Source organism: Streptopelia decaocto, assembly GCF_964273445.1.
Source record: "Streptopelia decaocto genome assembly, chromosome: 3".
NCBI lineage: Eukaryota > Metazoa > Chordata > Aves > Columbiformes > Columbidae > Streptopelia > Streptopelia decaocto.
The window spans coordinates 76,916,428-76,944,233 of NC_138656.1; the positions used below are offsets into that span (position 1 = coordinate 76,916,428).

Consider the following 27,806-nt stretch of genomic DNA (forward strand, 5'->3'; position numbering starts at 1 on the left):
AATCTCACTCTTGGCTCTGATTTTCTAAAACTAAATTATTTGAATGTTTAAGCAAAAAAAAATGTTAAGATGAACTATGTTGTGCAAAAGTATATAAACAAATTTCTATGTGCAAGTGATCTGCACATCACATTTGTTAACCAAATAGATTTTTAGGAAGTCATAGGTGAGTGGGAAAAATTTTGAGAATCTTGAAGAACAATGTACACTGAAAAAAAAAATCTCTAAGAGAAAAAAATGTTTGTAAACAAAGATTATTTTTGATGTCCCATTTGGATTTACAGAAAAGAAAATTTCACTAAAAATGGCACCTCTGAATCAATTAGAACATGAGGGGCTTGAAGTTTTGTTTCGTCTTTTGAACTTAAGTGATTATAATGAGCTGGGCATACAGCCAATGCACTTCTCCTGGAAGGCTGCTTATTTTATTAATATATTTTTCTTTTTGACATGAAAGATATAATTTGTTTCCAGCATTTTTCAGGGCTTCTTGATAGTCTATCAGTATGGAAAGAGTCTATCAGTATGAAAAGATCAGGGATACAAACAGTGATTTGCTGTAGTAAGAAAAGATATAGTTTGATCACAGAAATGGAAAAGTAAGTAAAAAACTAGTAAAACTGTCATGTAAGAGATTCAGCTTACTATGTTTTGCAACTGTGATATTATTAATACTAATAACACAATTTATTTTCTTGTAATAACTGCACTGGAAGAAAGGATAAAAAAAAACGTGTATTTCACCTTTTTCTCAAACTGTTTTTACCTCATAGTTATCAGATATTATAGGAATTTCACTCCTATATAGCTAAAGCCCCTTCATAATCTAATTCTGTAACTTTTCACAGCCTATCAGAAACAGTAGGAAAAAGACTAGTTCTAATTTCTTATATGCACCATATCTCTCAAACATGACTTTCTATTTTGTATTTCTTAAGAGTTAGAAGAAACATATCCAAATTTTCAGGATTACTTACACCTACCTATTTCATTTTCAAAATGTCAAAGGCATTACTTTGCAAGTATCTCCACACATATAGAGTCTGTACGGCACAGTAAAGATAGTCCTGAGCTGCTACATAAGAAAGGTGCATGCTCAGCAGATCTCATATGGAGTGGGTTTGACATATACACTTGTCAGCCATTTATGTACTCTGGGTTCAACATAGAAGCAAATGCCAATTCAGTAGAGAATCTGCCCAAGCCAGACTGAAACTAGCCTGCTGTCTAAGATGCTGAAGAGAAACAGGACTTTGGAAGAGAAATAAGAACTTGAAACCACCCCAGAGAGAAGATTTACTTTTTGCCAAGAGACTATTTCAAAGCTGCAAAAGCTGCAAAGCTGCAAAAAGTGGAAAATAGTTTTTAGAGCTAAATTTCTAACCTTTCATGTTGTTCACTTCACATTAACGATGATGTTAATAAATACTTATTATGGAAAATAGCATTTGTCACATAATATCTCTGTGTTTTACAGTACAATGACCATAGGAAAGTCGTATTAACTGTGTTTCAGTAGGGCATGAAATGTATATTGCTGGATAGACTAGGTTTTCTTCAAAAAAAGGGTTACAATTTATGTTTGAATAGAAGATCATAAACATGTGGAATTATCATAAATATTTAGGAATACTTTGCAATGGTAAATTTATCCCAACTGAGGTTTATTCAAGAACATATGCAATTTAAACACCTTTATCATGCATGATGAAGAAATGGGACATTTAGAACTGCCAGAGCTAATAAATAACACTTTAGAAGATCTATCATTAAAAGCCGAACTTATTCTACATACCCAAAGGGTCTGTTCTCTTTACCCCCACCCTACTTCATTCGCTTACTTTCCATGTCTTCTCTATCTCTTTCTTCCATCCCTCCTTCACTCTTTCCCTGCCTTTCTCTTTTCCTTCCTTGAATATCAGCCTTGAATGGTGAGGAGTATGCCCACACAAAGACAAATTCTAACCACTGAAAGAAATATATATGTATTTCTAATCGATAAATGCATATGATGTATATTCGTGTATTTACTATTAGAAATAAACTACACAGCATACTTCAAGCTTTATGAATATTAGCAAAAGTTTTCCTGTCTACCAAATTCATTGCTGAAGAGCACACAACTGGCAAAACAGTGCCTCCTAATAGGACATGCCAGAATGAAACCAATAAAAAAAACATGGCATAGGGAGCTTCAAACTGGAAGAAAAAAAAATGCTCTAGCAAAGCAAGTGTTACACTCATGGTTACAAGGCCATAAACAAAGCTGCAAAAATGGAAAATAAAACAAAATGAACACAACCTAAGTTACATTAGGTTCTCTCTTATCTGCTCCAAAGTGCCAGTTGCTGTCAAAGGTCTCATCCCAGGTCTGTTCTTCCATTCTCTTTCCATTATAAATGAGGTTTTTCTAGCCTAGCACAAGAAGTGGCTTGCTGAAAATTATTCCAAGTATATAAAAGACTGTTACCTGAATTTCTAAATATGTATCAAAAGAATCATCCATTGTATGCATGACTTACTGAATTCATTGTCTCTAGTTTATTTTTCAGTGCTGTGGGTGTCATATTAAATAAAGCTAACTTTCTTTCTCTGGCTTTAAAACTTTCACATTGTGAGCAGAGAGCTTTTACTGAAGTACTCTAAGCTGGTGCTATATTTGGGTGGTTGCATTTTCCAAGTGATTATCCTATCATAAACTACTTTAATAGCATATTTCTCTGTTAGCAAAGCGTTTAGCTCTTTTGCTTGCAGCTACTTAGACACAAATTATGTTCTCACTAACTATTTTTCTATTAGCTTTCAAAAGGAAAAAGATATATTGCACCCAATTCCTTTGATGCTGTTCTTCCAAAGTAACCATATCCATTCTACTGTATGCAATATAAGACCTGTAACAAGTGTGTTCTACCAATTTAATCTTATTTACAAACACTTTGGCATCTTCAAGCCACTGTTCCAAGAGATAAAATGAATATTTTTGTAAAAGTAGGGAGATGACATCCATATCTTTTAGATACTATGCCTCTATTGCTCAGACAAGGAGCATATAATCTTGAGTGCCACCATGCAGCAGGTACAGGGCAAGCAAGCTATTAGGCCCAGTCAGCATGGGTTTACAAAAGGCAAGTCTTGCTTGACTAACCTGATTTCCTTCTGTGACAAGGTGACCCACCTAATGGGTGAGGGAAAATCTTTGTATGTGGAGTAACTAGACTTTAGCAAAGCCTTTGACACTGTTTCCCACAGCATTCTCCTGAAGAAACTGGCTGCTCATGGCTTGGACAGCTATACACTTCACTGGATAAACTGGCTTGATGTCCAGGCTCTAAGAGTTGTAGTGAATGGAGTCAAATCCAGTTGGTGGCCAGTCACAAGCGGTGATCCCCAGGGCTCGGTATTTGGGTCAGTTCTGTTTAATCTCTTTATCACAGATTTGGAGAAGGGGATCAAGTGCAACCTCAATGAGTTTGTAGATGACACTAATTTGGGTGAGAGTGTTGATCTACTTCATGGTAAGAAGGCTCTGCAGAGGGATCTGGACCAGCAGGATCGATGGGCTGAATGAGGTTGAATAAGACCAAGTGCTGGGTCCTGCACTTGGGTCAAAACAAACCCATGTAATGCTACAGTCTTGGGGACAAGGAGCTAGAAAGCTGCCTGGCAGAAAAGGACCTGTGGCTGTTGGTTGATAGCCAGCTGAATATGAGCCAGTAGTGTGCCAAGGTGGCCAAGAAGGCCAACAGCATCCAGGCTTGTATCAGAAACAGCGTGGCCAGCAGGACTAGGGAAGCGACTGTTCCCCTGTACTCGATGCTGGTGAGGCCACAGCTTCAATACTGTGTTCGGTTTTGGGCCCCTCACTACAAGAAAGAAATTGAGGTGCTGGGAAGAGTTCAGACAAGGGCAACAAAGCTGGTGAAGGTTCCAGAGCACAAGTCTTATGAGGAGCAGCTGAGGGAACTTTGGTTGTTTTGTCCAGAGACTGAGGGGAGACCTTATCATTCTCTACAACTACCTGAAAGGAGGTTGTAGCAAGTTGGCTATCCATCTCTTCTCTCAAGTATCAAGTGACAGGATGAGTGGAAATGGCCTCAAGTTGCACCAGATGGGGATTAGACTGGATTTTAAGAAAAATTTCTTCGTGGAAATCATTGTCAAACATTGGAACAGGCTGCCTGGGAAAGTGGCTAAGTCACCATCTCTGAAGGTGTGGTTCTTAGGGACATGGTTTAGTGGCAGACTTGGCAACGCTAGGTAATGGTTGGACTTGATGTTAAAGGTCTTTTCTGTCCTAAATGATTCAGTGATTCTATTCTATAAATAATGTGTTTCATACAATTCAAAGTTAGTGAAGAAATAGTGCATTCATAGTGCCTGTTCTCCCCAGATAAGGTAGGTGACAAAGCTGAAAAGAAAGTTTACTTTCTTCTCTTTACATCCAATACTTTTTCTTCTAAACTTTAACTCTAGAAGTCTGTTTCCAGCTTTATCATTGCTTTTCATCTGTTTTCTCTGGTGTTTATGATTCTTCTCTGATTTACACATGATCAAAATAATTTGTGAAATAGCCTGGTCTGATTCCTATCACTTGGCACTTCTATGGGCACTTAGATTTCTGGGGCATGTTACAGGTGCTTCACATGTTTGTATGCTGCTTATTCAAGGTTTTTAAACTATCCCTAAGATTCAATTTTCCCCATTCTAAACCTCAATGGAAGGTGGCTTTCACCCTCTAAATAATAATATTCTTATGGACATGGTTTGGTGCTAGATTTAGGTTATGGTTGGACTCGATCTTGAGGATCTCTTCCAACTCAAATGATTCTGAGATTCTATGACAAAAGGCTTATATATTAGAAATACAAGATGCCAAAAAGAGCAGTAGGACTGAAGTCTAGTCCTTTCTGGCACTTACACTTCTACCGAATATATTTAGCAATATAAGAAGTCAAAACAGAACAGGGTGAAAAAATTGGTAGTTGGATTAAAACTAGATTCTTAACAAGTAACTTTTCAAAGACAGAATGTACAGAATAATAATTCCTCCAGATGTCTATTTCATAGCAAATTACTGAAACCATGAAAATTTTAAAGATGTTATTGAAGTTGCAGTAAATATTTACCATACATAAGGAAATCTATATTTTGTAACAGTAGATACATCTTTAACCAAGATATTCAAAGAAAGTTTATTTTTTTACCTTCCTAACCATGTGCTTGATTTAAAGTACTAGACACAACTTTCCCTATACAAAAGTATAGGGAAACCTATTAACCTATTAACACAGGTTAAGAATCAGTCCAAATGTAAAGACTATTTGAGAAAAACATATTCACATCAATCACAAAATGATAAATTCTTCTTAAAAATAAAGTTAAAATAAATATTGGCCTTGCAAAGAAGTCAGTAGAACAATCTTACAATATTAAGTAGGATCGTTGTGCAGTACTGGCAGAATCTTTGTGTCACACTATTTTCTGTTTTCATGTATTCTGAAATGTAAAGCCAGATCCTCAGGTCATGCCCTTCAAAAATCACTGCAGTCAATGGAAAGTCAGAAACTCAGTGCTTTCTGAATCCCAATCCTGTTGATTCTAGCAGCCAAACTAATGCCAGTAGTTGGATTCTAATTCTGCATCTAAAGTTTCATACCTAGTCAAGAACACCTGACCTGGAAAACATATACAGGATTAGAATTCCTCTGCAAAACCATATACCGCAAGGTTAATTCAGTATTTCTTATGCCTGTGGATTATACATGGCCTGTTGTGTAATCTTTCCTCCTCTTTCAAGAATGTCAGTGATTAGTTCTCTCAGTATAGAAGTATTATCACCATTTTCTAATACAAGCCTTATACTACTAGTACCTCATTCTCCAAAGAGAGAGATCAAAATTTTAAAACCAATGTTTTTTATAAAATAGGGTCCTGTGAAAAGTACTCTTTCTTGAACATATGGAAAGCACCATGTAGGAGAAAAATATCATACACAAATGTCCATTTTTTTAATAAAGTAAGTTTTGGGGTTTTTTTTTTTTTTTTCTGTTTAGAGAATTCAATAAAATCCATAAATATTGATAAGATGTAATATTTTCCCCAGGTGGTAAAAAGAGAATGAGAAAAAAAGTTAGCAATGTAAAGAAATCAACAGTGTATTGGAGCTTTTATATGCTACTGCAGTAACTACGATTAATGAATAGAGAACAAAGAGTTGACGTATCACCTACCCATGGGAGTTCCAACGCCGTAACCTTTTGAGTCTATCAGGCCTCCAATTTGTGTTAGGTTACAGTTCCGCTGTGTGACAAACTCAATGGTTGTCGACTCCATTAAAAATGCATAATCAGAGGTAAGCACGCGCTGGATACCTTCTTCATTACTTTTGACAAGTACTGACTGCCTCCTGCTACTCATGAAGGCCCACATCTTGTCGTAAGTGGAGATTTTTGATTTCTAGAAGAAAAATATTAGATGCAACATGAATAATATGCTTATAAGAGTGAAAGCAATTTCTTAGTTTCCACATTGCTCTCTTATTGTATGTTACTACATGTCAGGTTTTAGCAAGGCGTTCTTCTAAGGTTGCCTGCACCTTTCATCTCACCTGTACCTCTCAGCTTGTCTGTGTAAAACAGCTGGACAGATTCCCAAGAAAATGCTCAACATTTGTTAGTTATCTGGTTTTTATTGTTCATATGTTTTTATGTAGGATGAAGACCTGCAAGTATTTGAAGTCAGTGGAAAACTTTTAAGTACTTCACTGTAGCCAAGTTCATCAACAATGTTGGCGAGTGTTACAGGAGAATTTGTGGATTCTGGCGCATTTGAAATTTTCATTCTTATTTGAATAACTCAGCTACTCCCGAACAATTCTGAAAACCTAACACACAGCACCACAACCTGAAGTAGTCAAAGCACTTAGAGCTGGCAGCATATGGAGAAAATAGTTGTGATGGAGAGGGCAACATGTTAACTAATGGGACACCGCAAAAATACTTGGAGAATACTAGCTGGTCATTCAGAAACTGACTACTAAATGTCCTAAAAATGAGTATGTGTTTACTGCTTTGATATTTTCCCAGAATGTAAATAACTGTTGTGGTAAGAAGAGAGAGACAGTAGTTTAGGCAACTATAGAGGAGTTGCTTCCTTTCTTTCACCTCAGATTCTTTAAAAAAACATACTACCTTCTCTTATCTCTGTAAAACACAATGTTTAAGAGATCATAACCACTGGATAAATTGAAGGTATTAGAACACTAAACATTTCATATTACATTTTCTTTATCTGTTTAATAATGTTTCAAACTCAAGATGTGTCAGAAAATTTTCAATAATGTTAAATCTTACCTAGTAAATAAAATGTAGAAATATAGCATGAGAACTTGTATAATCAGACTTATAAAGTCTTTAACATAACTCTGCCGTCAGCTCTGGTAGAGATACTAAACAAAGACTGACACTACAAACCTTTCTGAAGTTCAGCTGACTGGCAGCCATAAATTCTGCCCCAGAGGAGAATTAGCAATGTACATGGAAAAAAAAGAGCATTTATCTAGAAAAAAAAAGATTACTTCATCCCCCTGCTGAGATACAATGCAAGAGTTATTTCTCTCTGCCTGAGGACTTAGCAAATCAAGCATTTGAACTAACTCTAGTGTCAGTGCTAACTGAAGACTTTTAGGACTCTCCATGAGCACATTGTTACTGTACTGAACATAGTCTGAGGCTGATTGCAAAAGATTTTAGTAACAATGGAAGAGGAAATAATTTTTGTTCAGAATATTCTGTTAACTCATAGAATAGAGAAGACCAAATGGATATGGTCTATCCTCATCGGATTTGTTCTGAAAATCAAATAATTCTTGAAAGCATTTCATATTGCACTGTAGTATAGCATACTATATGCAGTGCACATCAGCTCTGTAGGAATCTACATTATTATGTAATACAGAAAGGATTGAAAATGAATATTTTTTACAACTTTTGTAAAATTTTACCAAGAACTTATATTTAATTATTTTAACATACAATCTTTACCGCAGTACACACATGAAAAAACAGTAACAACAACAACAAAAGAACCAAATCACACAGTTTATCCACTATATAATAATCCAAGGGATATAAAAACACGTTAGCAAAAGGAATGGTTGCTCTCTATGGAAGTGTCGGAGCATATGAAAAAATACAATATCCTCTAACAGATAGAGTGTTTATATTATGATGGCTGATTTAATCAGCTAGGATGAAGCTGTAGATTTTATTGAAAAACAAAGAACTAAGGTCACTAACAAATTCAGAGAAAACTCCTGTGTAGGATACCTCGCTTGCTGGAATTATTAAAACAAACAAATACAGAAATGAGTGTTTACACATGACTAGTGACACTACAGAAGATAACACAAAACCTAGAATATCAGTCCACATGGCTTGCTAGTGTGAAACTAACAAGGGTGATCAAAAGTGCACAGTGATCTCTCATCTTTCTCACATAAGCAGAATACTACAATGTCTTTGCACTGCTTTCTTCATTTCAGAATTGAAACGATGCTAGGGAAAACAGCGCATGTACTTGTGACTCTTAAATTTTAACTAGCTTTTAGAAATTCTTACCAAAAAAGTAAAAGAAAAAAAAAAGAGTATAGTAAAGGTTATGGGACTTGTTTTACAACAGAGAATGCTTTATCTGAAAATAAAAACAAAACAAAAATAAAACAAACAAACAATTTTTATTCAGGAAAATGCAACCACAAATGGTTTTCTTCTGTGTTTAGCAAACTACTCAGCAGACACATGACTAACATCAAGAAGCCAGAACAACCAAAAGTGTAAGGAGCCCATTTGACATTGAACTAAAGAGAATGACTCTCCAATATGTACATATTTCTTTTTGTGGTTATGACTGTGTCGTTCATATTAATAGAAGCAGATACTGCAATTTGCATGATGTTTCCATTTTCTTTCACTGCATGCAAATCAAGCTGGTTAATCAACTTATTCCATACAGTTCATTAACTGTATTACTTTATCTGTGTTAGTTCACAATATTGTTCCATCTAACTGGAAGTCAGTGTCTGGAAATCCAACCTACCTTGAAATCAACCAGAAATGATATTTGTATAACTTGTGGTGACATGATTTATCATGCTGCTATTACCTCAGTAATGCCAAAGACAATGCAGATTAGTAAGAAAGCTGCTTGTGCTTTACAACATTTGAATTTCACTGGAATAAAAAAAAGAGAACTAACTAACAGAAAGATAGAAATGAAAAGGTTAAGCAAATCAAGAAACTCATCTACCTGGTACATAAAATAGTGGCTCTCGCAGAGACATTCAGAAAATACTGTCGGTGACATACTCAGTACTCACAAATAAAAGATGATTGGAAGACAACTATGCATGTCAGGGATCACAAAAGGAAGCATGGCAAAGTTAGTCTAATACTACATACAAATGTGAGGTTGGAAACAGAAAGAATGTGTTAATTGTGCTAGTAAAGTGCTAATTCTCTATGTTGAAGCACTGTCAAGGAAAGACAAATATCTGAGCAGTGAGATTCTGGACCACAAGGTTGGAAAAATATCAGGGTGCTGAATGAATGCCAGTATAAACAAGGTCCAAAGGCCACAGAAGCAGACCTCATGATAAAACACAAGACTGGAAAAATGAACAGTAAAAATGTGCCAGGCAATTTCTCACATTTTTCTACAAAGGAAAAGTTACAGATCCATTAATGGAGATTTTTGTTTCAATTATAGCATCCAGCTTCTTTCCTGGCTTCTGAAAGCATTTGGGTATGGCTTTGCCTTCACTCATGCAATATTTAAACTCAAAAGAGGCTGTAGTAACAAAGGAAAGGTCAAAGGTAGTTAAGATTAAATTTTGAGGAAAAAAGAAGTCAGAAACCCAGTTCTTAGATATTTTATAAAAGCACTGTCCACCACATAAGAATTAAACCATTACGATCTTTATGTCAAAACCTTCCTGACAGGTTTCCAATCCTACTGCACTGTTTTCCATTTATGACACTGCCTATAAAAGCTATGTGACTTGTTTTCCTAAGCATTGCATTCTAAGTGGTCATAAGCCACTCTTCTTAAAGTTGCTCATAGATTTTTTTAAGGTCAAAGGAACAATTATTCACATTTTTTCTGACCTGTAACACAGACTATGAAATGTCACTTCTGAATTACTTCATCAAGCTTATCACTTCTGTGTTTACACTGACAAAAATAATGACATATGAAAAATGCATTCAGAAAGACCCATTTATATTAGCCTTGGGAAGATGTTCAACATGGTCTCTCACAACATTCTTGATGACAAGCTGGCAAGCTATGGACTGGACAGATGGAGCACCTACAGGTAGAAAACTAGCTGAGATGTTGATCTTGAAAGGTGGTAGTTAATAGTTCAAGGCCCGATTACCATCTTGTCCTGGCTGGAATGCCTCAGGGGTCAATTCTAGACCTCAATATTTATAAAAAGTTTGGAAAATGCTTTGAAAGCACCCTCAGAAAGTTTGTGGATAACACCAAACAGGAAGAAGAGGAAGATGCACTGGAAGAAAGAGCTACCATGCAGAGACACCTCAAGAGAACAAAAAACTAGTGTAGCAGGAATTGCATGAGCTTTAACAAAGTTAAAGGCAAAGTCTGTCTCGAAGAATCCCAAGAATACACACTGGCTGGGAATTGACTGGCAGGAGTGCATCTTGGCTAAAAAGGACTTATGGATCCAAGAGGACAATGAGCCGAACATAAGTAAGCAGCCTGTCCTTACAGCAAGAAAGCAAACTGCAGGGTGTATCAACAAGACTATAGCCAACAGAACAAGGGATGTGATTAATCACAATCCTTTGTACTTGTGAAGCCACATTAGAAATGCTCTGTTCAGTTTTGCTTCAAGTTCAAGAGAGATATTAAAATTTGAGAGTGTCCTCCAAGGTGATAGAGGATTGGAGATCTTAACTTAGAAAGAAAGATTCATGGAAATGGTGTTGTTCAACCTAGACTGAAAAGCTTACATAGAATCTAATTACATTTTTCTACTAGCTAAAGAGGATGTTAGAGAGAAGTTGAGGTGCATGATGACAGGACAAGAGGCAATGGCCCAAGCTGTTGAAGGGAAATTCTGTGTGGATATAAGAAAAAAATTCTTCACCACAATAACAACTAAGCATTGGAACAGGTAGCCCAGAGAATTAGTGGAGTCAGCTCACTGGAAATACTAGAAACAGCTCAATAAGGTCCTGAAGAAACTAAGCTAAGGCCTTGCTTTCAATTAGGAAAGTACATCTCCAAAAAGAGGAAGGAAACTCAAGTAGACTCATCCCAATTGTTTCATACATGACCTCTTGGAAATCTTGAACACCAGTATGGAAATCCAAGCTGAACTGTTCATATAAAACATATATTTTATAAATTCCTTAATTATTTTTGTAAGTTTGACATGTGCCCTAAATCTACATAGCTGTGAAATAAGCTAGAAAATGCCTTTCTGATGTTCTTAATAATAGCAAAAGCACTAACATATCTAAAGATTTTTTTTTTTCTAAACATAAGAAGGCTGCATGTCAAATTCAGGAGAAGCAAACATTATACACAATCCTGTTATGGCCCATAGCTGTTCTAACACACTTGTGAAATGTCTCCAGTATTTTAGGCCACAAAGGATTAGTACCATTAATAGAGAGATAAACAAAATTAATTATTTGAATGCATTTCAAATTAGAGTATGACAAGCTTAAAGCTGAGAGAACATACCAATAGCCTAAGGTAAATAATGTTTTAGGAATTCTGTAATTGTCCTCAAGCATCATAAATACAGAGAAATTCAAATATAAGGCTATATGAAAGAATTTGAACACTTGCATAAATGAAAATAAATTGTAAATAAACATAAATACCCTTCTCGCTTTCCTGAATTGCCAACAAATGGAAATTTGTAAAGGCTGATTGCTACTGATCGAATATCTATCAATGACCTACAATGTGTTCCATTGTGCATTTTTAGTACTTCCTTGTTTCTGTAACTTATGTCTGTGTACACTGATCTGCCTCTCCCAGTTCTTAGCATGAATATGAATTCTTTGGAATAGGTACAGTTTTCTCCAAGCTGCTCAGTGTTTCTGAAGTGGACAATTATGGGATCCTGATCCTTTATTGAGACTTTTGAGATGAACCGCAATATATGAATAATGTTATATATCAGAATCAGCTACAGCAATCAGAATGGAAGATATCAGATCTTATTATTTTTTTAGTTTTACACAGTATTACTGCATGTCCTGTTTCCAGAATTTTATTTTTTTTTTAATAATCCACTTACATTTGTTTTAATGACTGAAACAATCTGTTGTTTCCAGTAAGTCTTAGCTAATTCTACACTCCAAAAATAAGTGCTAGTTTTTGAGGCAGCAGAAGCAGTATATTTACCAATTTTGACATAGCTGAGCACATTATGTATAAAACACAATTTGGTCTTAATTGCATATCTGCACCTGATGACTCCATAATATAATATGAGGCCATAGACATTCCAAAATCTGCATTCACGTATGTGCAGTCCACAGTTTTGAATAATTGCTATAGGCTAAGGCAAAGCTTTTACAGAGCACAATGCTAATCACTAGCATCTTAAGTATAGTGAAAATGTGATACATTTCTCCACCTATTCTGGACAGCAGAACAGACTTAGATGAGCTTAGCTCTCTTCTATTACCCAACAGACAGACTGTGTTAATTCAAGTGAACTTTTGAGTATCATCTGATTTTCTAACCAGGTTAGCAACTAATTAAAAAAAAAAAAAAACCTTTGTAGTACTGTATTTGCTTTGTTGTCTTCTGGAACTACAAGACTGGCTTTGTCACAGTCAGTGAAAAAGTCACTCTCCCTTTTATCAGACTGGTCTCATTGACTCTGACTCTCTGACCTCAGGACATTTATTTTCTTCCTTTTTCCCCTCCCCCGCCCTTTTTTTCCCATATTTTCAGAACTGCTGAGGCCAGAAAAGCCCTAAGTCAACCTCTTGGTTTAAATTTTGTTGTGTCAGCATAAAAACAATAAAACCAATGCATACACTGTTCTCCATAATAGCAGTTTTCATGGTCCATAGAGCACAAATGAAAAAAGGTAGGAAAGATGTTTCTACCAAGAATAGAGCTACAAGGAATGAAAAATGCAGTGCTTACAGAAAGACATTTTTACTCTTGACCCAATTGTGCTGACTTGTTTTAAAAACCAAATACTTTGAACAAATGTTAAATATTTTAAATAATTTATGGTTATAAAATCGCAAAACCTAATGCTATTGAAATAAGTTTTCACTATTAGCTTTGACCTGGAAATAAGTAAGGATTTTATATCTCCAAAATCACTAATGGATTTCAGAAAACTTCCTCGCCATTTATACCAGAATGATTTATAGTCCTCTACTGAATTATAACTAATGTCACAATGTTTCTTTTCATAAAATGCTGCAGAAGATGACAAGTGTGATATTTCTCACACTTCTGTAGGTTTCTTCCTTTATAAGTAGGAATAAGGCATTAAGCAAATTTAATCTGATTTTAAAGCAGATCCTATATTGTGCCTGTTCTGTGAAGATAAATTCACTTCTGCTTACTCTGCCTGTTTAGAGATACAAACTGCAGTACAAAACTCCACACTTCCTTCTCTCTGTATCTGGAAGCAATTTCCCTTTCCAAAAGCAGTGAGTGCATATTTTCAACATCAGAATTGAGCATGAAGTTCAAAAATAATACTTTAAATATTTACCTCTAATAGAGTAAGAATTTGTCACAACACCATGATTTCAACAATTGTATTCTCACAGCATCTACACTGGAATGGACAATGTTTGTGCAATGTTCAAAGCAAAATTAATACTGTGCCCAAAACACTGTTGTTGTGATTTGAAAGAAACTCATCAGGCAGCATTAGAAATCAAACTCATATCATTTAGAATCATTTGAATGAGGAGAAGGGATATAAAACTACTATTATTTCCTCTTTATTTGCTCAAAAGAGTTAGGAATAAGTGTTGTTTCATTATCTTCACAGATTTCAAAAACTGAATGGAAGTTCCATTATAATTTTTTTTTCTTTTTTTTCTTTTCTTTTGCCACCTGTCAAGCAGCAGCATTAGCATTAGTTACTGCCTGTAATGATAGTCATCAAAAACAGTTTAGTGGCATGGACTGGTGGTTTTTTCCCCCAGTAAATTCCCCCATCAGTTCTGTTGCCAGACCTAACAAAACTCTGAAAATCCAAAGTAGCCAATAACTTCTGTGTTCTTGACAAAATACCTCATGTAAAATATTTGCCAGCTATAAATTAGCATAAGCCACCACTGAGGTATTATACAGTAGGATTTGCATTTATCATTCAGTACTTTTTTATTATAGTAAGTAAATTACCAACAACATTGGACCATATGTGCTAGCTAAGAACAGCTGAGTCTTTCTCTGTACTTGTCTGACCTTGCTCACTAGAAAATTTGAGTTAATTTGGGCAAACAGGATTGATGCCATACGTGGTTTATATCTAAGGTATAGAGGAGTGCTAGGATACTGGTCGGAACTGTTTGTTAGCAAATCTGTCAGGTCTTGGAAGAATTCTGGCAGTTTTATCTTGAAACACCTGTAATCTCCTAAACAGCATACTTGAGAAGATAAGCAACATAACACTCAAGAATCTGATTTCCTCCAGCAGTGAAGAGGTTAAAATAATAAAAAGAGAAACAAACAAAAATCTGGGATGAAATGCTACAGAAAACACACAGGAACTTTTCAGCCAAACTGGTTGCTGAAGAATACGTCATGAAGAATTCATCTATGTACATAGATGAATTTATGTGTGTTCAACTAGTGATCTGTACAAACAATATGAGCAAAAGCAGAGATAGAAGACGTAGGTTTCAGTATTTTTTTAACACTGATACACAGAGTCCCTGCCCAACTTTTCAGAAGTTGATGGGGAAAATTGCAGTACTGACAGAATTGTATAACATGTCAAAAGATAGAGTGAGATACAATTCATGCGTTAATTTGCGTACTGCAACCTTGACATCTGTAATAGGGGAGTAAAGGCAGTGTAAACACAGCAGGTAATGTAGTTTAACAGAGAAAGGGATGTTTTATAGCTTCTGAAGACTAAGGAAGTTCTGCCAATGCTCTGGAACAGTCAGAACAGCAAATGTATAGCAGAACAGAGGGCAAAGTATTCTCTTTCCAGCATTATTCGCTGGTGTATTTCAGTTCGTCAGAGGGAAGTGCTGAAAATTAGTGGGAATAAAGTAACTGGGTATTTCCAAGGAAACAAAAAGGAAGGGAAAGTTCATCACCAGTTCATCAGTTTGATCATTCAGTGATTTAGAATTAGTCACGTTAGTCTTTTCTTTTAAACAATAGACCAAAACTTAGTCAAAGACTATTCTAAGATTTCTCAGCCTAATTCTGTGCCAACTATGCCAACTACTTATCCTATTGTTGCTTATCACAAAGTTCTTAATAGATGACTGAACTGTGCAGAACCATTCTTGAAAAAAAAAAAAAAAGAAAAAAGAAAACAGCATTTCATGTAGAATTATTGTGTGGTCTTCTGAAACTACAGAAACTAAAATTCCAATATTTTACATATTTTTGCAGAGGAAAACCAAAAGAAAAATCAATGAGAAATGAATGCACTATATTTCCACTATCCTGTATCAACTGCAGAAACTTGTGCAGTTTGAAATCTACCTACAAAAACATGCGGTTTGCAGTTTCACTAGAACCTTGGCTACTATGTCTTCTTTAGGAATAGATTAGATTGAACTTTAAACTGCAAAAGTGAGTTTAATTTGAGCACATTTTACATTGGCTGTAGGAAGATATACCTATTTCTGGGACAATAGTGAACTGGTCTATCAGATCTGTACTAGGAAGTGTTCATCACATGGTATAGCGTAAGTATTGCAGCCTTAAAATTCTGGATGTTCCATTTTTGTTAGTTGCCATGAATTATTAGAAATATCAAGGTGATAGGTATTGTAACCTATTATTTCTTCCCATTTCCAGCATTTTCTGTGTGGACTTACGATGTAAACATGAGTCTAATCGTAGTCTTATTAAACACCATATTCAATGACAGAATTCAAAGTTAAAATAATACTAACATCAAGTTATATCAGCTAGAACAAGAAAATAAGGAGGCAGATGATGTGACCTGCCCTCAGCTCAGTCCTTATTTTTCTTTTTTTTTTTCTTTTTTTTTTTTTTTTTTTTGCTACATGAGCAAATACTACAGGTACGTGTCCTACTTGAGAGATAATGGGAAACTTCAGTGATATATTAAACACAGTGAACTAAGGGATCAGTTAAGTCTCACACTAGTACAGAGGTCAAATTTCTACAATTCAAACTTCCATTACAAAGCTAGTACACTACTCTGATGTTTATTATTTACACATATATTGTAGAAATTACAGAAGAGGAGGAGAAGGATATAAGTGATGAGTACTTGTATCACTTCCCTCAAAAGATGAAAGCCTATTATATACTTGAGAGAAACAAAAAAGTCTCATTTCTGTCTTACAGAAAACATTGGTATTTCAGCAATTATGAACACACTTTATTGCAATGAAGAGCAGAATAATGTACTGTGAAATCAAGTTTCAAGAAAGTATTGCGTAATAATGTATTAGGAACATAACAGACAGAATGTCAGGGAAAAAACAGGAGAAAGCAAAATTTCTTATTGATTTTTCTTGGCAGAAAAATCAAGGCAAGAGTAAAAATCAAACTTCAACCATGGAAAATTTTTATTTTGCAAAAAATGATGTTTTAAAAGAGAATTTCTGAGCAGGCACAAAAATTTTATTTGGTACTCAGCAAGATCACAGCATGAGTTCCTGAGATGCCTTAGGGTATCTAAAAAATTTCTGCTAATTCCCACAGTAGAAGACTTATAATTGATTAAAAATATTAATTTACATTCACTTTTTTATAGTTACACATGGTAAAATCAATTACACTTCATTATCTATGAAATAAGATATACGAGCCAGCACTCTGCTCTTGTGGCCAGGAAGGCCAATGGCATCCTGGAGTATTGGAAGGGGTGTGGTTAGTAGGTCAAGAGAGGTTCTCCTCCCCCTCTACTCTGCTCTGGTGAGACCACATCTAGAATATTGTGCTCAGTTCTGGGCCCCTCAGTTCAAGAAGGACAGGGAACTGCTGGAGAGAGTCCAGCATAGAGCCACAAAGGTGATTAAGGAAGTGGAGCATCTCCTTTATGAGGAAAGGCTGAAGGAGCTGGGTCTCTTTAGCTTGAAAAGGAGGAGACTGAGGGGCGACCTCATTAATGTTAATAAATATATGTAAAAGTGAATGTCATGAGAATTGAGCTGGGCTCTTTTCGGTGACAACCAATAGTAAGACAAGGGGCAGTGGGTATAAACTGGAACACAGGAGGTTCCATTTAAATTTGAGAATAAACTTCACAGCGAGGGTGACAGAACACTGGAACAGGCTGCCCAGGGGGGTTGTGGTGTTTCCTTCTCTGGAGACATTCAAAACCTGCCTGGACACCTTCCTGTGTAACCTTATCTAGGTGTTCCTACTCCAGCAGGAGGATTGGACTAGATGATCTTTCAAGGTCCCTTCCAATCCCTAACATACTGTGATTCTGTGAAATTTGCAGGCTGCACAGAATTTTATACCAACACTGTAGTGATTCAAATATGACTTGAAATAATTAATCTATGACATGTGATGCCTGAATTCTTAAATACAGTTAAGAGGAGGAACAGATATTTGACATTATATACTGACATGCTGTAATGGAAATCTATACGTCATCAGAGAAATTTTGTATGAGCTGATATGTGATATCATAACTCCTAGAAAATTTATTATGTTAATGATTGCATGGCATTGAAAGAACTGCTGAGGATTCTAGACATTTCCTCCATTAAACTGCTGGCTATAGCTGTGCATCATACTGCACCTTCTGCATTTCCCATGTCAAGCTGTCAGTAAGTTGACAAAGCAACAAAAAGCAGTTCTGTTCTTCATCCAGTAAAAACCTAATGGGAAATGCAATTTCCACTGAAACAGTTTTCTTGTAGTTTGATAAAAATAAACAGTTGCACTGCTTGTGATTGGTTTTTGGCAAATGTTACTGTGCCACTCTCAATGTGTTACTGTGTTTGCATTGTTTCAGGTGACCCTTCACTACTCATAGATAGGATTGCAGGATCACGTCTAAGTTTGAAAGCCATTGTGTTGGGAAATGTGTTGTAAAAACACTGCAAACCTGTTTATTCCAAGAAGAAAAGTAACCAAAGTAGTGACGGTATGAGCAGCTTCCAACACGACAAAATAGATGAAACTTTTTGGGGAAGTAAGAGGATAATTTCACATCTATTTTGAATATTGGTCATGTGCTGAAGTTGCTTAAAATGGTGCCACTTAACATAATAAGTTTTTCTATTGAGGACCTGAGTCAGTAGTTGAACTGATAGACCTCTAGTTCACTTTACGATTGTCAGCTACAGATAGGTGATAAACATTATATGTCAGCAATAAAATTAATAAAGAAAAATAACCTGCTTTAAGGTTCATACATCCATAAATACCTTTTAACTTTAGTCATAAGACCATAACCAATGATTATATTTTAATCTTAGCAATACTTAACTTCAGTAGCGTGCATCAACACTGCACATTCAATGTTATCTCTCAAATGAGGACAAGTAATATAATCTTACTGATTTGCATTTAAATTATTATAATTTAATTATGGCTTATTTTTATCTGAAAAGTTACACTGAACCTTCGAGGAAGGTTCCAATTTACTGAAGATCACTGGGAAGAGTATATTCATGTTTATTATGACAAACGTGATAGCATTCATCAAGTAACACACTCTGTCCCTTCAGATCATGTAAGTATTTACCATAATTCTAGGATTCTTTTTTTTTTTTTTTTTTTTTTTCTGGTGAACATGTTCTAAAGCTAACTTAATCCTACAAGAATAATAAGCAGATATTATGGCAGCCCTCAGAAATTATTAAGTCTAAAGAAACAGCAAACAAAAACATATATATGTACAAGCTGCAGTCCCGCAGTCATAACATTTTCTTTGAATTATATTTGTCAGCAATATTCTGCCTAGTGCTGCCCTGCTGGTCAGCCTTCCAACCTCTACTAGTATATGGTTTTTGGTATTTTCTTTCGTTGATCTGCATGGGGTTCCTGCCTGGCCATTTCACCAGCCTTTTGAGGTTTCTCTGAAGGGCAGCATAACCGTCTGGTCTATCAACAATTCCCTGTTCTGTATCATCTGTAAACTAGCTGAGGGTCCACTCTGTTCTACCATCCAGGTCACAAATGAATCTGTATGGGACCCAATATCGACCCTGGGTGCATACTGCGTGTGACCAATCTGCAGTTGGACTTCAGGCTGTTTATAACAACCCTTTGAACCTGACAATTTAACCACTTTTCAGTCCACCTCACTCTCCATTTATCTGATCCATTCTAGACTAGAAAGACACTCTTCACCAAGGATATAGAAGAAAAATTTATTTTCCTTTCCTTGTTTGATCTCTCCTCTAAGGTCTAGTAAAGGCATTTAAAATAGTCCATAGGAAAATTCTCTATATAATACTTACCTTAATGCTTTAAAGACAAAGTCGAATTCTGCTAAACTGAAAAGACATCTGGTTTATATAGCCACTTTGCCTACATTGTCAAGTACAAAAAGTAAACCCTTAACCTCCATTTATCTCTATCACTGCACTGTTTTGCTTGCTAGGTATAATGACGTGGTTTGAGAATCTATTCCTTCTTATTTTAATTCCATGTTCTCTACTGTTTACAGATGTTAGATTGCTAATATTTTGAGAAAACAAAACAGTATCCCTATTGCCTCCAACATATGAGTAAAAGTCAGTCATTGAAAAACTTATTTTTAGAAAAAGTAGAAAAGTTACTAAAATCAGTCTTGGGAATCTCAGTTTCTTCGTTTAAAACTGAGTTGTAATAATTCTGTTTGATATTTCTCTAGAATTTTCCTTAGTTCTATTCCTATGATTAGGAAAAAAAAAAAAAAAAAAAAGAAAAAAGGTTTAGGTTTATCTCAATACTCCAGTCTTGAGTGTTTGCCTTACTGAAAATTCATTAAAGCTTACAACTCTGCATTAGCAATCTGGATCTGATTTTGTGACCTTTATGTCTCACTTTAAAAACTTCAATCTGTTTTAAATCACTGGCTTAGTTGTTGTTTTGGGGTTTTAAATTTTTTTTTCCATTTCTCTGCGCCAAAATATTCCCTGTTCACCTTAACTGTTTTGACCTTCACTCACATATAGTATGATTAATGCCTCAAGTAAAGATATGTTGAGTGTTTGTTTTGACCAGTATATTTTTCCACCTTTTTTTAATTTTCTTTGACTCTTTTTTCATATATATGAATTTACTTCAGACTGGAAGCTGACTAGAGGTTTATGGCAATTTTCTCCCCCTCTAAACAGGCTTTATCTAAGCAACAACAAATACCATAGCTGCATTGCAGTACCTTTTCTCCTGGATTACAGGGCAATGCATTTGCTTGAAGTATCAAATGATGGAGAAGGGACTAATATGAGCACATGCATAAATTTGCTTGTCTTTGGGATCAACCTTTTGACCTCCTTGAAGGCAATGATTAAGTTATTTCTCACTGTATACATATCTGTCCCAGACCAATTTACAGGTTGTAAGTTAGTCTGCTTTGTTTTTATCATCCATTAATACAAATATGTAATGCTGAGAAAGACATAAGAAAGCTAACAAATCACACTAATCAATAGATATAAAATACACCAGCTTGCTGAAATGATCTTAAGAAAATTATTATTTAAATAGCCTGGCAAGATGCAATTCATTTTTATTTATTTCTCTTGATTCTAATAATCACTCAGAAATTGATACTAAAGCTATTGTTCTTTTAATACTTGTGTCTAAATAAATTAATTTAGACTTCTTTTTGAAGTCTCAGGACCTTCATTTTCTGAGAGAAAATTAAAATTTCAGACATTTGCAGGGAAACATTTCCTTTTAAAATTACCATTGAAAACAAATGGAACACCTAGATGTTACGTATTTCAAACATTGTGTATATATTGCATCCATTATATAAAATTGGTATAGATATTCACGTTTCAAAAAGGAAATTTCTATAGGTATTCTAAATCTGTGAGGACTTGTATGTGGGGGACAGTATAATTTTCCAGCTTTACATGTCTGCATGTCTGTCAGAGATCTTTAACAGAACTCCAGCCTGAGCTAGCTAGTTTGGAACAGAGAGCAAACAATGATCACAAATAAGCATCAGTGAGAAATAAGTCATACATTTTTTGTGAGCCCTAAACATAAGTATTATCGACCCTCTGATATGATACCCTCACAGACAGAACTTGTGCTAGCCTTTCTGGATTATCCTTAGGGTGCTTAATTGAATAGCTTTGACTATATTTCTGTTTTCTGCTAAATGTTTCAATAATTCATTAAAATACTTCTACAATAAAGAAAAACATTGTTAGTAACAAATCATGTTTATATAACCAGCAGTCCATGCCTTCAGTTCTTGACTCTGGGGTGAAAATTGGCTAAAACACTATAGTGGATTGATAAAACAGCTCTAATTCACTCACAGAATCATAGAATATTTTGGGTCGGAAGGCACCTTCTAAGAACATCTAGTTTTAACTCCCTGCCAGGGAAGGGACATCTTTCACTAGATCAGTTTGCTCAAAGCCTCATCTAACCTGGCCTTCAACATTTCCAGTGATGGAGCATCCACAACTTCTCTGGGAAACCTGTTCTGCTCTCTCACCACCATCATAATAAAAAATTTCTTCCTTGTGTTCAGTATAAAAAGGCTCTGGTAAAAAGTATCTCTCTGTATTTCTTATAAGCCCCATTTACCTATCAAAAGGCCTCACTAAGGTCTTCTCAGAACCTTCTCTTCTCCAGGCTAAACTACCCCAGTTCTCCCAGCCTTTCTTCAAAGGAGAGGCGTTCCAGCTATCTGACCATTTTTGTGGCTGTTCTCTGAACCCAGTCTAAAAGATCCATATCTTTCATGTACTATGTCTGAAAAAATGTCACTAGAAAGAAGACACAGATTCATTTGCTCAGAAACTGAAAGAAGTTGAAAGAAGTCTTAGAAGTCCTAGAAAACAATTATGTTTATGGAAACACAGAATCACAGACTGTTAGGGATTGGAAGGGACCTTAAAAGATCATCTAGTCAAATGCCCCCACTGGAGCAGGAACACCTAGATGAGGCTACACAGGAAAGCGTCCAGGCAGGATTTGAATGTCTCCAGAGAAGGAGACTCCACAGCCCCCCTGGGCAGCCTGTTCCAGTGTTCTGTCATCCTCACTGTGAAGTAGTTTCTTCTCAAATTTAAGTGGAATCTTTTGTGTTCCAGTTTGTATGCATTTTCCCTTGTCCTATCATTCGTTGTCACTGACAAGAGCCTGGCTCCATCCTCATGACACTCACCCTTTACATATTTATAAACATTAATGAGGTCACCCCTCAGTCTCCTTCTCCACGCTAAAGAGACCCAGGTCCCTCAGCCTTTCCTCGTAAGGGAGATGCTCCACTCCCTTAATCACCTTTGTGGCGCTGCACTGAACTCTCCCCTGCCCTTCTTGAACTGAGGGGCCCAGAACTGGACACAATATTCCAGGTGTGGTCTCACCAGGGCAGAGTAGAAGGGAAGGAGAACCTCTCTCGACCTGCTAACCATCCCCCTTCTAATACACCCCAGGATGTCACTGGCCTTCCTGGCCACAAGGGCGCAGTGCTGGCTCATGGTCATCCTGCTGCCCACCAGGACCCACAGGTCCTTTTCCCCTACACTGCTCTCTAATAGGCCGATTCCCCAACTTATATTGGAACCTGGGGTTGTTCCTGCCCCGATGCAAGACTCTACACTTTCCCTTGTTATATTTCATTAAATTTTTTCCCGCCCAAATCTCAAGCCTGTCTAGGTCTCGCTGGATGGCAGCACAAGTTTGTGAACATTCTTTATTCACTCATATCATTTTCTAACCAATATAAAAAAATATGTGATCTGGACAATCTTAGAAGAGACTATGCTGAAGTATCTGTCTGCCCAGGTATGTCTTGATTTGGAAGAAGCCAGTTTTTCTTAAAGAAACAACTACCACATTTTCTCTGAAGCATCCTTAGTGTTCATGACCCCAAAAGAGGAACATTTTCTAAATGACCAAGTTGAAACCTTGAGCCTGGTTAGGACTCAACAGAATCTTTTTTTTTTTTTTTTTCTTCCTAAAAAGTTTTTGATTTCTCAAATATTCTTTGAGAAAAATCACCCTGGTCAACTTTTCTGTTCCAAAACATCTGAAACAAAAAACATATTAGCCTTCTAAAGATGTCCTATTGTGTTTTTTTAATACTTTGTTTGGTTTTGAAGGTAGTATGTAGCTCAGGAATTTGTTTTAATAAATTATGTAAACTAAATAAAAAAAAAAAAAAAGGATGTTATGAAGCTGTGTCTCTGGAATTTTCAAGTTAAACTGAATGGAGCATTTTGTTTGCTTTGCATTTTCTCCCAAATACCCTATCCACAACAATTAAGATTTTGTGTCTGTCAGAAATCCAGGGTGAGACAAGTCTTTTGGTATCTAAAATATTTCTTTAGGGCAAGAAATTCAGAGTAAAATTACAATCAATATACTGTTGTCATACAGCTCCTAAAATCCTTTCTAATGGCCCAGGACAAAGCCTTTTTCTTTTCTTCAAAACACTACTTGCTTTTCAGAAAATCAATTGTTAGTAAATGAAAATCTTCATTTCCCTTTCTTTATTCCTTCCTGCCAACACCACCACTTTAAAGTCACTAGTGACATTCATGTAAAGGGGTCACTGATGTTTAGAAACACTGTTTCTACTCATTAAATAAGAGATAAACTCTAGAAACAGTTTTAAATAAACCCAAAATATATAATCAAACTTGTTGAATATGGAGATTATCTTTTAACTTGTTTCTTTATGGCTGCATTCTTTTTCTTCATTGCAATACTCTACTAATTCAAATCCCCAAATCAGCCAATTTGTAATCTTAAGGAACAGTACATGTCTCCATAAATTTTATATACAGTTATAGATACATCCGTCTCTCTCTTTGTATGTATGTATACATACATATGTGTGTATCCACGTGTGGTTTTGTTTTTATAATGTGTTTCTTGCAGATCCTAGATTAAGAACCGAGTTTAAGAAGACTAATTAGGCTTGGCAGATACAACTCTTTCTATGTAGCGGCTTCTCTTGAGCCTCCTATATTTTCTGGAAGAGAACAGGAAGGAGTTAGGCATATTGGAACACCATAAAACTTGCAATAGAAGATATTGCAGTCTTGCAATACAATTCTTAAGATTTTCTGGATAGTAACTACAGTGAATCTGTACAATAATGGAACTTAAATTCAATGGTTCTCAGAAATAGGTGGTGTCTACTATACCCAATTAGCCAAATCACCTTCTTTTTGTCTGTTTACATTTCTGTCAATTTCTTCCCAAAGGTATCCAGAAATTAGTGTCTCCTTACCCGTCTGCAATGATCTGCAAAAGGGAGGTCATCTGGTAGGGTTGAAACTATCTCCTCCGAAAACTCTTTGGAAGTAAACTATTCATTATACTTTCAAGTACATGACCTGTGGCTATAAAGCTAGAGATTATCTGAATAGATCAAGGTACAATCTGTTCTGAGAAAAGATACTGACATAGCACAATTTGTGGTTCAGATAAAGGCAGAAAATTAGAACTTCTCTCTTTGTTCTAATTTAATGTGATGAGGTAAGTGGTGGACAGGGAGAGCCAGAAAGAAAAATGGTGAGCCACGACAGCAGCAAGCACTCATGACCAATGTATTCCCGTTAAAGAGGAATCTCTATGAGAGACCCACTCACCACACCTGATGGAAGGGAATCGCTTTAAAATCTCCACCTCCACTGTGTATATATATTTACATGAATATTGAGGATATTTTGGACAAAAAAGTCGAACAAATGAACAACTTGTTGGAGACAAAGGTATTCCTGGATTTGACTACTCCCTCTGACAAAAGTTTGACTGAAACAATTCTTTCCATGAAGGCTTTTGCTTCTGACAAACTGGCATTGTTTGAAAAAAAGATCTGCAATGTCAAAGCCTTTCATTCCCAAGTTTCAGACCGAAGGTCTAGCTTCAACTCATCTCATGTTAGCTGTTTAAAAGTAAGGTATCTAAAGCAAACTTGGTTTTGAGGTTCCTTATGTTGTTAATGAAGAGAGGACAAGAACCACATCCATGAAAGTCATTAATTTTCCCTGTCTTTAGCACTGATCTTTGTATCTTTTATGTCTTTGGTCCCTTCTGATGTTTCTCTCTCTCTCCATTAATTATAAAAGGAACATCAATACCTAGTTTCAATCAGATGCAGAACGCTTGGACTGCTACATTAAGCCTAGATGGGATTCATGTGATTTTTTGCCTTCATGAACTCTAAATTTCATGTGATTTTGAAACTCAGAAAGATGCAAGAACTCACAGGGCTTTAACCTTGACATTTCTTACATTCTTGATGAAGATTAGGTGCCTGTGTCAATGCTTATAAACATTCAGAGAATGTCATAAAATTCATTTGGTTAAAAAGTAAGGGTACACAGGTGAAACTCACACTTGCACGTTCAGTTTGAGTCTTACTCTAACAAAAACTGAATTTTCTTTGTTTACCTGTGTTCATAAACATTTTTCCAGTTGCCTGCCATTCTCAATGTAAAATATCAGTATCACTATTTTTATCAGGATTTTTAAGGCAGGTTCAATATGGTAGAAAACAAGAGAGACATCAGGATGGAATCAGAGCACTATTCTTGAGATACTAATAATTTCAACAGAGCTATTGCATTTAAGACCAGATGATGACAAAAACCTACAACCCTGTACTAGAATTCTGATTCTTGATAAATTTCAAATTACTTTATTTACACTACTCTAAGACTGTCATTCTCAAAATAAATATTGTTACTAAGTAAATAATTTTCTTCACAGTGCTTACTTTTGTGGTTTCCACATCACAGTGAAGTGGAGTGCATGAGAAAGGAAAGCAGGAACTATTGGGGTTCTCTGAAGAGAGAGAATCCCTTATTACATTTATTATTATTGCTGTGCAATTTTGCTGCTTTCAACAGTAGCTGTTAGCAGAAATTTGTTCTTAACAAAAAACTATATATGGTAGACACTTAATGATTATGTGAAAATGAGCAGACACCTGCTGTACAATGTCACTTTGAGTAGATAAAAGAAGGAGTTACAGTAAGAAATAAGCTGAGCATAATCTCTTGCTAGTACCAAGCTTTGTGGAGCAATAGATGAAAGAGGAAAGAAGGCAGTTCAGTGATTTGATAGAACAAATAGTCAAGAAGATGCACTTTACACGGTTTCCAAGGTAACTAGGTCTGAGGTTGGAATCTATAAGTATGGGTACAAACAGGTTTCTAACTCTGACACAGAAGCCAATCAATGCAAAATAAATAATTAAATGATGGTTGAACAAAAGAACATGAAATATATTAGTAAGAGAATGGGATTCCAAAAAATCACTCTATATTAGTGGTTTCAGAAAAACAAATGCTTTCACTTGGATTATGTGCATCTGGGTAAAAGATAGTATATGATTTCACATTAAAAACTACTTTTTCACAAATACATCTGTTATTTATTATCATAGTATTTGTTAATATTTGTTGCTTAAACTTTGCCCTGATTAAGTATCAATAAATTGAGAAGAACTATTTCTACAAAATTTCAGATTTTCTTTAATATAGTTATAATTAGTATCTAATAGATTTTGACCACAAGATGATTGGATGCTACTGTAGGCTTTAATATAAAGAACATTTTAATATTTAGAATAGCAATTGTTATTAAACATATTAAAAAATGCCTTTCTCATATGGCCAGTACCTAAATAGCACTGATAGTGTGCTTTGTTTAAAAACTAATAGTCCTTTCAACATTTTAAAATTACAATTATTACTTATAGAAAAGTGATATTTCTAGTAATTTATCTCAAGGGGATAACAGGTTAAAGAACAGCTTTTGTATATAACATTCATACAGGAATATTTAGATACAATTCTCAGACAGGTTTGTACCCTGTCTGGGGGTTACTAGCCTGAATGACATAAGAAGACAGACATCTTCAAAGATTGATAGCTTGAATAAATAGGTATAAAACTAACATGTCAGACAAATACATCAGACCCTTTCCTCTACAGGCTGAATGCAGACAACTAAGCAACTGTGTCATATGCATGCAGTTTATCCTCAGCAGTATGTGGGTTAACATCTGATACTAGCTAGTGCAATACAGTATGGATGTACATTACCAGAGCCTTAGAGAATTCTGAATGAACAAAACAAAACCTCTGCAGCACGTTCTGTCAGTATCCAGGCCCTGTTCATGACAATGCAAAAAGCCACAAGTACATGTTTGGACTTTGAATCTTGGTTTATAATCTTCCAGTAACAGGCAAATCTGAGGAACAGCTGGCGTTGTTCAGCCTGGAGACGAGAAGGCTACAGGGAGACCTTAGTGCAGTCTTCCAGTACTTAAAGTGGCCTAGAAGAAAGATGGCGACAGACTCTTCAGCAGGGCCTGTTATGACAGAGCAAGAGGTAACGGTTTTAAACTAATAGAGGAGAGATTCAGGCTAGACATGAGGAAGAAATTTCTTATAATGAGGGTG

General features: G+C 35.7%; 1 protein-coding gene across 1 annotated transcript in view; it reads right to left on the reverse strand.

Annotated features, from left to right (window-relative positions):
- The window catches only part of GRIK2 (glutamate ionotropic receptor kainate type subunit 2), a gene marked incomplete at both ends in the record, with an annotated part of 377,447 nt that overhangs the window by 25,635 nt on the left and 324,006 nt on the right, over positions 1 to 27,806 (reverse strand). The window contains one exon of the mRNA XM_082047176.1: positions 6,231 to 6,456. Coding sequence (XP_081903302.1) covers positions 6,231 to 6,456 — 226 coding nt within the window. The remainder of the gene's footprint in view (positions 1 to 6,230; positions 6,457 to 27,806) is intronic.